Source organism: Rhinoraja longicauda, chromosome 11, assembly GCF_053455715.1.
Source record: "Rhinoraja longicauda isolate Sanriku21f chromosome 11, sRhiLon1.1, whole genome shotgun sequence".
Taxonomy (NCBI): domain Eukaryota; kingdom Metazoa; phylum Chordata; class Chondrichthyes; order Rajiformes; family Arhynchobatidae; genus Rhinoraja; species Rhinoraja longicauda.
The window spans coordinates 16,804,028-16,818,135 of NC_135963.1; the positions used below are offsets into that span (position 1 = coordinate 16,804,028).

The 14,108-nt window shown below is 40.9% G+C and overlaps 1 protein-coding gene across 22 annotated transcripts in view; it reads left to right on the forward strand.

The window, feature by feature from the left end:
* ptprfa (protein tyrosine phosphatase receptor type Fa) overlaps positions 1 to 14,108 on the forward strand; it is a 312,377-nt gene that overhangs the window by 266,537 nt on the left and 31,732 nt on the right. For all 22 annotated transcript variants that reach the window (XM_078408325.1, XM_078408329.1, XM_078408326.1 and 19 more), the window contains one exon: positions 3,250 to 3,425. In XM_078408325.1, the coding sequence (XP_078264451.1) occupies positions 3,250 to 3,425 (176 nt within the window). The remainder of the gene's footprint in view (positions 1 to 3,249; positions 3,426 to 14,108) is intronic.

The window sequence follows — 14,108 nt, forward strand, 5'->3', positions numbered from 1 at the left end:
GGATTCACCTGGGAATATTCCAGAGAGTAAAAGCCCTGTGTTATGCAGCTGTTCAGAATGAATCTCAACAAAGACCACTGAACCCCTTTTCAGATCTTTGCCTATCATCTACAGCCTATTCTCCCATCACAACATTGATTGTAAGAAACAAAGTAGGCTGAAGGTACGCAAACTCGAACAGCTCACAAATCATCAAAAGCTCCAAACCTATAATTTGTGTGAAATGCCGACCACATTTGGTATATGTGCACTATAAAGTACAACAAATGTTGATGCCCTTAAACAGACACAAGGTTCCTAATTTATAAAATGGGTGTAACAGATGGCTCAGTTATCTGTCTGGAAGGCCCCACTAATTATTCAGGACTGTGGCCTAAAAATTCATCTGCACATCAGAAAAAGCAGATGCCATGCAGATGAAAATTACTTTAATGTGGTGTCAACCAACTGTGCACACATTTGTGGAGAGTTAACACTCGTCATTATTAATTGTGTACAGAATTTATTGGTGTGAGATTGTATTATTGTAATGCTGTTTTTTCTGCATTCAGCCCATCCCAACAGTACCGTAATACGTGAGATTTTGCTGCACATTTCTCATTATTAAGAATAGATGTTGTTCACTCCCAGAAGAAATGGCTCTTAATGAAGTTGAATTATAAACTGGATGTTTCTAAAGGCTAAGATATGTTTGTCCTGCAGTAATTAGTGGCATAGCTCCCATAAACAACTTCAAATTCAGTCTGTAATCCTGCTCAGCATGCCCCTAATTGCATTCAGGAGGGTCTCCCTCAAATTTGGTGCCCCACATTACCTGCAAAAGGGAAAGTGGTTCCATCTTCACCAGGTAAGAAATTAGACAAAAAAGGTGATGTCAAAAACATTTTTGTTCCAGTTTCACAGGGAGGTACCATCTAAACAGCATCCCTTGTCTCTTAAGGCTATCCTTTCACAAAGGTGCTAGTCACATCTGGAAACTTTGTAAATCCCACGTGCAATTTTGCACAATTTAGTTTGCATTGCTTTTGCTATTCTTGAAGGCTTTGTTTCAGTATCCGTGCAGGTTGACTGTGCTGAATTATGTCATATGCGATATATTGCTGTGCGTTGCTACCAATGTTACAGTCGTCAAAAGCTCACCGATCAAAATGGAGAAACGTCAATTTTTTCTTCCATGTAACTTTGGTTTCAGAAACCTTGCAGATTTGTCTGCCCGCCCCCACACCTATTACCACTCTCACCACCTTCCAGGGTGAAATCTGTCATTGCACTTCCACTGCCTTGTAGCACGCAATCCTTGCCGTTGCTCACCAGTTGCTGAATGAGTGCTAATTGAATGCAGCGCCGGAGACTCAGGTTCGATCCTGACTACGGGTGCTGCACTGTAAGGAGTTTGTACGTTCTCCCCGTGACCTGCGTGGGTTTACTCCGAGATCTTCGGTTTCCTCCCACACTCCAAAGACGTACAGGTATGTAAGTTAATTGGCTGGGTAAAATGTAAAAAATTGTCCCTAGTGGGTGTAGGATAGTGTTAATGTACGGGGATCACTGGGCGGCACGGACTTGGAGGGCCGAAAAGGCCTGTTTCCGGCTGTATATATATGATGATATGATGATGAATTGAATTATCGTGTGACTTAAGGGCTTTTTTAGAGAAGAGAATTGTGATGAAAGATGGTGCTAATGCCAACATTTCAGCCCCTTATGCCTGTTTGCCCCCTGAGACCCTGATATTACACAAGTGAAAACTGGGACTGGTGCTGTTGAATTTAACAATACTGGAGTTGTTTAAAACAGTACTAGGGCAATTGTTGCTGTTGTTTCATCCAGGGAAATGGTGCAAATTTCTAGGCCTAGATGTCTAACATGCAATTTCTATCTCTCTCATTTCCCTACTTTGGATAAGTTTACTATTTTCCCTAAAACTTTCTGCAGTCAAATCTCTACTTGAACCTTAAAGAAACAAAGCATTTCCTTAGAATAAAGAGACTCTGATAGAAAACCTACAAGATTAAAAGGTGCTGTCATCGGTATATTTTCAGTTTCTCAACTGGGAACACCATTGTGCGCAGATTTGTTTCCAAGTTACATATTATCGTAATTGGAAATGTGTAACTGCTGTTTCATTGTTGCTGGGTCTAAAACCTGAAACCCTCAACCCAACAACATTGGAAGAATCATCATTAAAAAAGGCTATTCACTCCTCCCATTCAAGGACAACTAGGAATGAACACGAGTTTGAAGAAGGGACCCGCCCCAAAAGGTTACCTATCTGTTCTCCAGAGATGCTGCCTGACCTGCTGAGTTACTCCAGCACTTTGTCTTTAGATGTGGCCTTGTTGCAATGCCCATTTCTCATGGAAAAAAATGAAGAAATAATATTCATAATGGAAACATTGGTTTTAACTTGCATAGAGAATTAGAGCATGATGGTTAGGGGAAGAGAATATTTCTAATACAGTGAGCCAGGCTTAGATAAAATTGATGATGAAGCCATGTGGTTGATTGATTCATGTCATTAGGGAAAGGGAATCAAAACAAAGGGATAAACAAAAGCTGCAAAATGCAGATTGGAACTGTAGGAAATTCCCAGATGATAAGGCAATATCAGTGAAGAGAGTAAAAAATTACAGATGAATAACTTTACAGCAGAACTGGGCAGTTCTGATACAGAGAAAACAAGTTATGGTCAGGATAGATGAGCGAATCTATGGACATAAAAACCATTTTCTTTGATGGTGACAGGGAGATCCAGAAAGAGAAGGGATAAATTGTATTTAAAGAGATAGGAAACAGAGTCATCTGGTAAAAGCAGGGAAAGTTCTTTAGAAAAAAACATTTTGGGTGAAGGATAGCTACATCAAAATTGGATGCATAAAATTAATCATCTTCACTTTGAGCAATGTGGGCATGAAGCTTAATTCTTAAGAAGAATTACTCCATCCCCAGAACTCTAACTGCATACAGAATTATTTAGAAAGGGATGAGGATAATTACATGGCGCCACTGCTCAACAACCTGCCAACACTCATGACTGAGGTTGAAATGTGAATAATAGTTTATGAATTGTCGGTATTTCCACTGATGAAAATGGACGGGAAAATATCAAAATGCTATACCATATCATAAGGTATCACCACAGTGAATCACATGAAATATTCTTTCAATTGAAAATGTGTCAGGTTTCTTTACGGTGTAAAAGAATTTGGTTCCTCAAACTATTTTAATAAGACCTATCCATTCCAACAGGTGTACCAGGAAGTGATTATGTCAATGCCAATTATATTGATGGATACAGAAAACAGAATGCCTACATTGCCACTCAGGGCCCACTTCCGGAAACACTCAGTGATTTTTGGCGAATGGTGTGGGAGCAAAGAACTGTCACCATAGTAATGATGACAAGACTGGAAGAAAAATCGAGGGTAAGTCATTCTGTTCTTGCGCATGGTTAACGCACATGGATGGTAATGGAAATTCGTTGCCATAATACTGTGCAACATAGCTGATCCCAGAGCACTCTGACTTTTAACTCTGTTGAATTCAATTACCTAAGAACTAGTTGGGATAAATCGCAATAGTGGTCTTTTGAGTTATGGATGACTGAAGATTTTAATCTATGGTACCTCAATGGCATGATGGTAATAATTACAACAAATTCTGCTGACGTTTTGCTCACAAATTTGGATTTCAGAAAAAAAGGTAATCGCTTGAGGTAATCCCAAATTTGGTTTAGTGGATTATGTTCAAAGCATTAACTATCTACTTCACAACATATAATATCATTTCCTATTTATATTTGAAGAGGATGAATTGGGGTTGGTTCCTTGGCTCTTTTCAAGTATTTCCTTGTTTAGTATCCACCCATACCCTACAAACATGCTCACCACATACTATAATTTTCCCCACAATTTCCTGAGATCACAAAGTAGTAAGTACTTCATGGTAGTACAGCAACAATCTTCCAATCAAGCTTGAACTAAAAATGGCAACTTTGGTGTGTCTGTTTTATTTCTAGTAATTTATATTAAATTAGTTTTCTATTTCTACTAAATGGACAAATTTGTTGAATGCGTCATTGCAAAGTCTGATTTTGCTCAGAACACCCAAACTTAATTACATCCCACTAAACCTGACAAGAGCTTTGAGGCCATTAATTAGTGAACAGGGCAGTCTGCTGAATTCTCAACTTTGTCTTCCATCCATTCAGCTATATATATTTATTTTAATGCCATGGATATTATTAACTTTCTTAATAATTTGCTTGTTTCCCCCCTCCTCCCCTCCCCCCCCCGACTCACCCACTCCATCTCCCCCACTCACCTACTCCATCCCCCCATCACCCTCCCTCCATTCACCCACTCCACCCCCCTCACCCACTCCATTCTCCTCCCTCCCACTCCATCCCCCCTCCCTCCCCACTCACCCACTCCATCCCCCCCTTCCCTCCCCCCACTCACCCAATCCATCCTCCCCTCCCTCACCCACTCCATCCCACTCTCCCTCTCTCACCCACTCCATCCTCCTTCCCGCACCCATTCCATCCCCCCTCCCTCCCCACACCCATTCCATCCCCCCTCCCCTCCACTAACCAACTCCACCCCCCCTCCCCCACTCCATCCCCCCTCACCCACTCCATCCCTCCTCCTCCCCCCACTCACCCACTCTATTCCTCCTTCCCCCCTCCTTCCCCCCACCCACCACCCCCCCCCCTCACCCACTGAATCCCCCTTGAGTAGTCCGGTGAATTAGATCAACGGGCCACAACTGCGCGGACGCATTGGGTTCCCATTGTGACGTCATACGTGGGTGACTGGCAAAGAGAGATAGAAAAGTGATTTTTTTAACGTTAAAAAAATGATTTTGAAAAAGATTAAAAAGTGGAATTTAAAAAAAAATTAACATTCATTTGAATCCCAGGACAATGGTAAGGTGGGCCTAAAATTGTCGTGCTATGATGTACCGTTTTGGCTGTGTAGAGGGCATGGTACACACATAAACATATGCACACAAACAAACCGAGAGTTTTAGTAATAGATAGATAGATAGAAGTCATGTTTGGAGATAACGTCAGTATTGTTGCCATGGCTTCAAGTTAGCTTGTACAGCAAAATATGCAGTACACATAAATATGCACTAACTGTAACAACCTTTCCATGAGGTCACTCTATTGACTGTAACAGAGTGGCACAAGAAATTTCATTGTTGTCACTCGGTGATGAAATCATGCTGCAAATAAATGTCATAGAATAAAGCTGCTATTTTCAATAAGGAATCAGATGTGATCTATTAGCTAAACTAATAATCAGATAAAAAAGAGCAGATGCTCTGAACCAAATGATGTATTGATATGCGTTATCATAGTATATATTACATGATCTTTAATCACAAACCTTATAACTTCCTCAAAGAATGTATTCTCAGGACAGCCAGAATCTACTTTAGTGCATTTTGATTTAACTAGTAAAATTAAATTGATAGATTGAAAACACAAACCAGCATTGAATTCATCTTGCAGTGGATAGTCATCCAGCCATGGTATTGCATGCACTTGGTTTTATTTTGGTAAATATGATTGATTCATGTGGTAAGCATCTGGAACTGTATCTTTCTGCATTGTATTAAATCCCAGCACACCTCTTAACATCACCATTGATTATCAACTGCTAAAATGACTGGTTTCAGTTTCTAATGTTACCTATTCTGCTTGAATCCTTAAAGTAGGAAACGTGGGGAGTGTAATGAGGATTCCATCTCTTGTGGCAGCAATTTCACTGGCTTGTCCTTTGAATGTAAAACATTGCCAAAATTCCAACCACATAATGCATGTGTTTCTCAAGATTTCATTTCAAATAAATTGTTGATTGAAAATCCCCAGAGAAGAATACAATTCAAATGAAATGCATTACTTCAGTGGTGCAGAAATAAAATCACAGAGATAGGATTTGCTAGCAAGTATTAGTAGTCCATGCCAAACTGTTGCTGCTTACAATGTAAGAATCAGAAAGTGAAGGGCTCACCCATAACCGTGGGCACATTCTGGACCTTGTCTGCTCCACTGGACTAAATCTACATCACCTCTCTGGCTCCGACCCCACCCTCTCTGATCACTTAGCCATCACCATGTCTGTCAACATTCCCACCCCAGCTCCAAAGCAAAAACGCAAAATCAACTTCCGTAAGCTGAACTCTGTTTCACCTACCTCGCTCTCATCCTCCCTCTCTGAAATAATGTCCGCCTCTCCCTTCATTGACCTCCACAGCCCCTCTGACCTCATTGACTACTACAACCGCACTCTCTCCTCCTGCCTCGACCAGCTTGCACCTATAAAAACCAAAACAGTTTCCTTCACCCACTCTGCTCCCTGGTTTACCCCTGAACTCCGCATGATGAAAACTCATGCCCGCCAACTTGAAAGACTCCGCAACAAAACAGGTCTCACAATTCACTCCCAAGCCTACAAAGACCACCTGCAGCACTACAAAGATGCCCTCTCCCGCGCCCACTCCACCTACTACTCTCAAATAATTCACTCTGGCTCCGGAAACCCAAAAACACTCTTCTCTACAATAAACAAACTCCTCAGCCCCCTGGACACCATCTCCCAATCATTCACAGTTGACAAATGCACCACTTTCCTTTCATTCTTCCAAAGCAAAATAGACAACATCTACAGCACCTTAACCACCAACGCACCTGCTCCCCCTCAAACCACCTGCCCCCCCTTATCCTGTCAACCCCTGCCTCAGTTCTCCCCAATCTCCACCACCGACCTCTCTGACCTCTTCACAGGAATAAAAACTGCCACCTGCTCTCTGGACCCCATCCCCTCCAGCTTTGTCAAGGCCTGCCTTCCTGCTCTCTCTCCACTTATCACTGCAACAATAAACTCCTCCCTGTCCACTGGCATCGTCCCGCCATCCCTCAAAATCGCTGCTGTCACCCCCATTCTGAAAAAACCTGGTCTAAACCCTGACACCCCAAACAACTTCAGACCAATCTCCAACCTACCCTTTCTGTCCAAAGTTTTGGAACGTGCTGTAGCTTCCCAACTCAAATACCACCTCTCTACCAATAACCTGTATGAAACTTTCCAATCCAGATTCCGCTCAAACCACTGTACTGAAACTGCGCTCCTCAAAATCACAAACGACATTCTCCTCTCCTCCGACGCTGGCAACCTCAACATCCTCATCCTACTTGACCTCAGCGCCGCCTTTGACACCATAAATCACTCAATTCTCCTCACCCGACTTGAAACCTCCCTTAACATCACCGGCACAGCCCTATCCTGGTTCAAATCTTACCTCTCTGACAGACACCAGTTCATCTCCATTAACAACTGTAAATCCCCCACCGCTCCCCTCCCCCAAGGTGTCCCCCAAGGCTCAGTCCTTGGCCCCCTCCTCTTCATCCTCTACCTGTTCCCCCTTGATCAATTAATCCGCCGTCATGGTCTCAACTTCCACTGCTTCGCCGATGATATCCAGCTCCTCATCTCCACCAAGTCAATCTCCCCAACCATACACTCTACACTGACAAACTGCATCACTGAAATAAAATCTTGGCTTCAATCAAATTTCCTCAAACTCAATTGCAACAAATCTGAAATCATCATCATTGGTCCAAAAACGCTCACCAAATCCACCCAAAACTTCATCCTCAACATTGATGGTCTCCCAGTATCCACCTCCCCTCACATCCGGAATCTTAGAATCATCTTTGATCAAACCCTCTCCTTCGACAAACACATCAAACACATCACAAAGACAGCCTTCTTCTAACTCAAAAACATTGCCCGTCTCCGTCCATCCCTCTCCTCCACAGCTGCAGAAACCCTCATCCACGCCTTCATCACCTCCCGTCTGGACTACTGCAACAGCCTCCTCTATGGCGCACCCTCAAAAATCATCAGTAAACTTCAATACATTCAAAACTCCGCTGCCCGTCTACTCACCCACACCCCGATCCGTGACCATATCACCCCCGTCCTTTACAAACTCCACTGGCTCCCCATCCCCCAGAGAATCCAGTACAAAATCCTCCTCATAACCTACAAAGCCCTCCATAACCTGGCCCCATCCTACCTGACCGACCTCCTCCACAGGCACACCCCCACCTGCACCCTCCGCTCTGCTGCTGCCAATCTCCTATCCCCCCACATCCGGACCAAACTCAGATCCTGGGGGGACAGGGCTTTCTCCATCGCTGCTCCCACCCTATGGAACTCACTACCCCAAACCGTTAGAGACTCCTCCACACTCACCACATTCAAAACATCGCTGAAGTCTCACCTGTTCAGTACTGCCTTCAACCACTGAAGGTCACCTCACCTTCTGTCTCCTTTCTCTGTTCGTTTATTTATTTACTTATTTATCTATTTATTCATTTCCCTATGTTCTCTAAATCTCTGTAAAGCGTCTTTGAGTATATGAAAAGCGCTATATAAATAAAATGCATTATTATTATTATTATTATAAATGTGCCATGCAGGGCTACTGGTTTCCCAGTTGCTTTCCAGCATTGAGTTTAGTGGCAAAAAATCTCAACAGTCTTACTGGTGAGGTGCTTGCAAAACTTGCCCTAGGCCTGATTGGCATAGGTATAATGAACCATTCATTTGTATGAAAAGCCACATAGCTTGCTGTCACGTTTTATTCCCGGACAATTTCATGGGCAATGATTGTTCTGTCATACCCATTTTAATTGTAAGACATTGCCACTCTGCAGGTCTTTGTCATTTCAGTGGTGAGCATAGGTGTGTCACTGCTTAGTCTGAAGTCAGGGACCAATCCAAAATGTCACGTGTCTATTCTCTCCCATATGCTGCCTGACCTGCTGAGTTCCTCCAGTACTTTGTGTTCTGACCATCATAGCAATGGTTGGGGGGAAGTAAAGAAGGCTTTTGGAATGGAAATACATTTTTTCCCCTTGAAGTACCTTTCCTGTCTAAAAACTATGATTGAATCTGTTTTCCACCATTTCAGGCAGTGATTTCCAGATCACACCTAAATCTAAAATCCTAAATCTATACTTATAGGTTCAGTTGGACAAACTTAACCTTATTTGCTTTGCCTTGAAACTTTTGTTCAGATGTCCTTAGTTTTCAATCCTCTACAGCTATGGTACACAACATGCAGTCCCTGAGTTACACCTGACCTCAGGATGCTTCTTCCTGGCCAACCCTGTAACATCAGCATTAAGAGCTGGTTAAGCCTCGCATGTCTTCGGCATTCTCTGATTTACTGCTCATGGTGGAGAAGCAGGTCTTAAAATTATCTCTGGTGTAACTTTTAAAGAACCCCTCATTTCCTCGTTTACAGTTTTTGTCTTAATTGTAACCCTTCAGTTAAGTTACCGCCTTCAATAAAACCCTTCAATAAAAATACCGCCCAATACATGGGACCAGAGTGGAATGGAGGACAAATTTAATATCTGGAAGTTGATGACAAGAAGTAGGCAACTATAGGCAACAGAAATTGTAACTTATGTAATTTGCCGTTCCTGCAAGAGTTCTGAAACCTTTTTCCATGTCTAATTAACAGTTTGAAATTTCTTATTGAAACCAAAAGTATGATTACTAAGGGTATATCAGTTTCAAATGATGGAAGTTGTAAGTCCTGGGAAGAGCAGTTTATTAAAGGGAAAGTGAAAATAAGCTTTTCTAGTTAGTAACTAAATTATTTTACAGACTCAGATGGAAATTGAGTAGTTTGTATGCAACATTTTACTACTAACAAAGTTAGATATTAAGCTATAATAGTTTCTTAATTGCATTTTATTAAACTACAACTAGTGTACTGCACCTAAGGAGTAAGCAATAAAATACAGTAAGCGGTTTTTCGTAGGAAAACTCAGCAGAATGAAAAAAAAATCCGATTTTTTTCCAGCTTGTAGCTGCAAATATGAGGAACAGATTTCTATGAACAAAAGTTAATGCTGATTTAAATGAAGAGTTGGATGGTTAATTAATAAAAATAAACCATAACTAGATAACTCAGCCAGGGACCAAGGAGAAAAAGTGAAATGGTTTTATAAAGGTGAAAATAAGCAAGAGCAGCATAATAACTAATAAGTATATATGCTGCCAAGGAATGCGTAAAATCAATGATAAAATGTGGATTGAACCAAAAATGCTTGGGAAAGCCAAGGACACAAACTTTAAAAATGATTTCAAGCAAGTTATGTTGTCAAACATAATAATTTCTCAAGTACAATTCTCTGCAATGAAAATAAAATCATTATTGTTATTATTTTGTTTTTTTTAGCAATCTGAACCAAAATAACACTATTAAAAAACTATAAATTTGTTTCTTTGTGTATGGGACTAAACATATCAGTATCTGGATATGTAAAGAAAAGGCTTTTCATGTAATTAGTTCTCAGAGATGATTCAGGCTACCTGTCCCTCCCATTGAATGGCATTGTACACCATTCGTTCAAAGAGAGCAACTGCAGCCATATCAAAGTGAATTCCTCATCCCCAGAAGTCACGGTGGCGCAGGGTGGTCACGGTGGCGCAACGGTAGAGTTGCTGCCTTACAGGGAATGCAGCGTCCGAGACCCGGGTTCGATCCCGATTACTGGTGCTTTCCTTACGGAGTTTGTACGTTCTCCCCGTGACCGCGTAGCTTTTCTCCGAGATCTTCAGTTTCTCCAAAGACGTACAGGTTTGCAGGTTAATTGGCTTGGTAAATGTAAAAATTGGCCCCATAGAGTGTAGGGTAATGTTAATGTGTGGGGATCACCGGTCGATGCGGACCCGGTGGACCGAAGGGCCCGTTTCTGCGCTGTATCTCTAAACTGAACTAACCGAGTAAATCTTGTCTCCACCTTCTTTGCTAAATTCAGATGCTTCCCAGAATCTAAGACAAGATTCCAGTTGTGGATGAACTGTGTTTTATAAAGGTTCTTCATGACTTCCTTGGTTTTATGCTATAAGCCTCTAAAACGCCCTCTGCATACAGGGTTTGGGACATTATGATGCAGTTGCACAAGACGTCAGTAAGGCCCTACTTGGACAGTAAGGATTTACCTGTACAGTTTTCGTTACCCTGCTATAGGAAAGGTGTCATTGAACTGCAAAAAATATTCATGAGCATCTTGCTAGGACTCCAGAGCCTGTTTATAGGGAAAGGTTGGACAGGTTAAGACTTTATTCCCTGGAGCATTGGAGACTGAAAGGTGAATTTATAAAAGTGTATAAAATCATGAGGGGCACAGTTAAGGTGAATACAATGTTTTGTTTTGCCCAGGGAAGAGGAATCAAAAATTAGAAGACATAGGCTTGTGAGAAGTGAAAGATTTAATAGGGGCCTAAGGGGCAACCTTTCCACACAGAAGGTGGTGCTTATATGGAAAGCCCTACCACAGTGAGTGATTAAGGCAGGTAACACCATTTAAAAGACATTAGGATAGGTACATAGATGACAAAGGTTTAAAGGGATGGGGGCTATAAGTGGGTAGATGGGACTATAGGTGAGCATCTTGGTCAGCATAACAGTTGGCCCATGCTGTATTACTCTATAACTCTAAAATGTGTTTTATTTTGACAAAACATAACCACATATATGAAAGTAAAAAGTAAATTTACAAATTGCTGTTCAAATTGCTACAATGAAAATACAGAATAATGGCTTCTTTTTAAAAAAATACAGGAATTATAAACAGCAACTTAATTTTTTTTAAATGATAACTGGTATTTTTATGATAGCATTATAATTTGCTTAAAATAATTCACTGGCCCTTAACAGTCAAGGGTTTTCCCCCTACTAACCCGTCACTATTGATTTTAAATTAAGATACTCACTACTTTACAAACTAAAAGGATTTTTTATTATAACATTTTAATTATAAAGACACTTCAAATTTATCAGTTGATACCTTCTGATGATTGACTTGACTTTTTGTATTGTTCCTGGGAGGCCACTGTGAGAAAATCAGAATTTATTTTCAACATTGCCAAACATATTACTGCTTTAAGATTATTATCTAAGATATTCAACTTTGAATTGGCATGCGTGCGAATGAATGCCGAAAAAATAAATAAACTTCATGGGTCACTGCCTTAGTTTTGGAAAATTTTCCAAACCAAGTCAACTGTAGAAATTGATCAGATTTCCTTCACAATATTTGCTGCATGGTGAGTCAGAGCATGAGAAGTTGATAAGTTCAATTCTACTGCTTCTGCATCGTATAAAAAAGATTACCAAAAAAAGTAATCTTTTCTGCATCTCAAGATTAGCTGTTCATACAAGTATTGAAGCCGCCTCAAGTCTTCAGAGCAAGACCACAAGGTACAATTGTGTTTGGAAAAGACCTGATAAGTAGGAAGATCACCTTGCTACAGTTCATAGAGTAACTTCAATTTAATCTCAAGTGATGTGATTTGATTGACAGTGCTGGACAAATTATTTCATTCCCTGAAGCTGCACATTCAGATTATTAATACAAGTGCAAAACACCACAGACGCTGGAAACATGATTGGGAGTTGAAAATGATGGAAATACTTGGCATGCCAGGCAGCATCTGTGAAGAGAGAAATAGAGTTTTAGGTAAAATATTGTGAATCAAATGTGACAAAGGGGGAGGGGAGACGAAAAGACATATACATATAAATATCAAAAAGGTCGATACTACATTGTACAATAAAGTTGCAAAGGGGTTATCAAAGAAATAAAAAGGGTAATCTGGAAGAGGTTAATCTGTAAGTGGAAGAAAAATGTTATTTGATATTATCAGGAGAAATTGAAATCCTAATGCTAGATATGGGTATATTTTTCCAGCAAAATCCAGGCCAATCACTTCTCTTAGGTGAGTACATGAGGACTAATTTCTATCCATCCGTGTTGCAGCACCAAAAGAGCCCAATTTATGTTTTTGCCGACCTTTTGCTACAATCCAAAAACAAATGTTATTGACCTCATCTGACCAACTATCCACAAATAATTTTAGGAATCTGGCATGATTAGAGAAATGGAAGATGGATTTAGCATATCTTAAGCTCTTGTATCTTTGCCCAAGGTATGGCCACAAATATCCTGTGTGAATGCCATCAGAACAAACTGCCAAGAGTCCTAAGCAGTACTACTTTTGCTCTGCTTTAATGCGCTAAAGAATCTGTAGGCCAGATGTGACCAAGAATAGATAGATATTCATTGTTTAATTAATCTCATAACTTATCATTTTGATTCTGGCAGTAAAATATTTCAGATGTATTGTTCCTAATAATGTTGTCAAACTGTCACAAGAAGTAATGTCACTTCAAAATCTTATCATTAGAGACACTCAAGGTTGAACAAGTACAAGTATTTAAAAGTCATATCATGTTTCTTTTTTTGGAAAGCAACAGGAATAGGGAGGAAATATTGTAAAGGAAAGTTGAATGTGATATGCCATGTGGCAAGGTCTGTTCTCTTTCACTGACACTGCAGTCAAACCACATTTCTATAGCAGGACTACATTTCAATTAGAAAATGGAGGTTTATTGATTCTGCATCGTTGAAGTGAAATACAATACCAAATAAAACTTTCCCAATAGCTTTTTCAAATTCTTCGGGTTAATCCTTTTGAAACTAATTGTAAAGAGTGGAAAACAGAAGCTCCACTAGTTTACAAGCAATACAGAAGACTGACTCTGGTGAATATTAAGGTCTTATTATGTGCCGAGGGATGGTAACAGCAGAGTGAGGTACTTTTGCTCCCGAAGGCTGATGCGGCTGACATGTCACATGCAAGAACCCATCTGCAGCATCCCAGAAGACCACAATCTGTTAACATCAGGCAGCATTAGCAGATAACGATACTCCCAAAGTTTTCTGGAAGAGGTCCATACTTGGGATGAGGTTGCAGGTTCTGGGTGACATAGCAATGGGACCGCATGGGTGGAGGTGAGGTGGGTGAAGGGCAATTGCAATCCGAGAACAGCCATGGGGCGGTGGTGGCGCAGCGGTAGAGTAAGCGCCTTACCGCGCTTACAACCAGAGACCCAAATTCGATCGAGACAACGGGTGCTGTCTGTACAGTGTTTGTACATTCTGCCCATGACCGTGTGGGTTTTCTCAGAGATCTTCGATTTCCTCCCACACTCCAAAGATGTACAAGTTT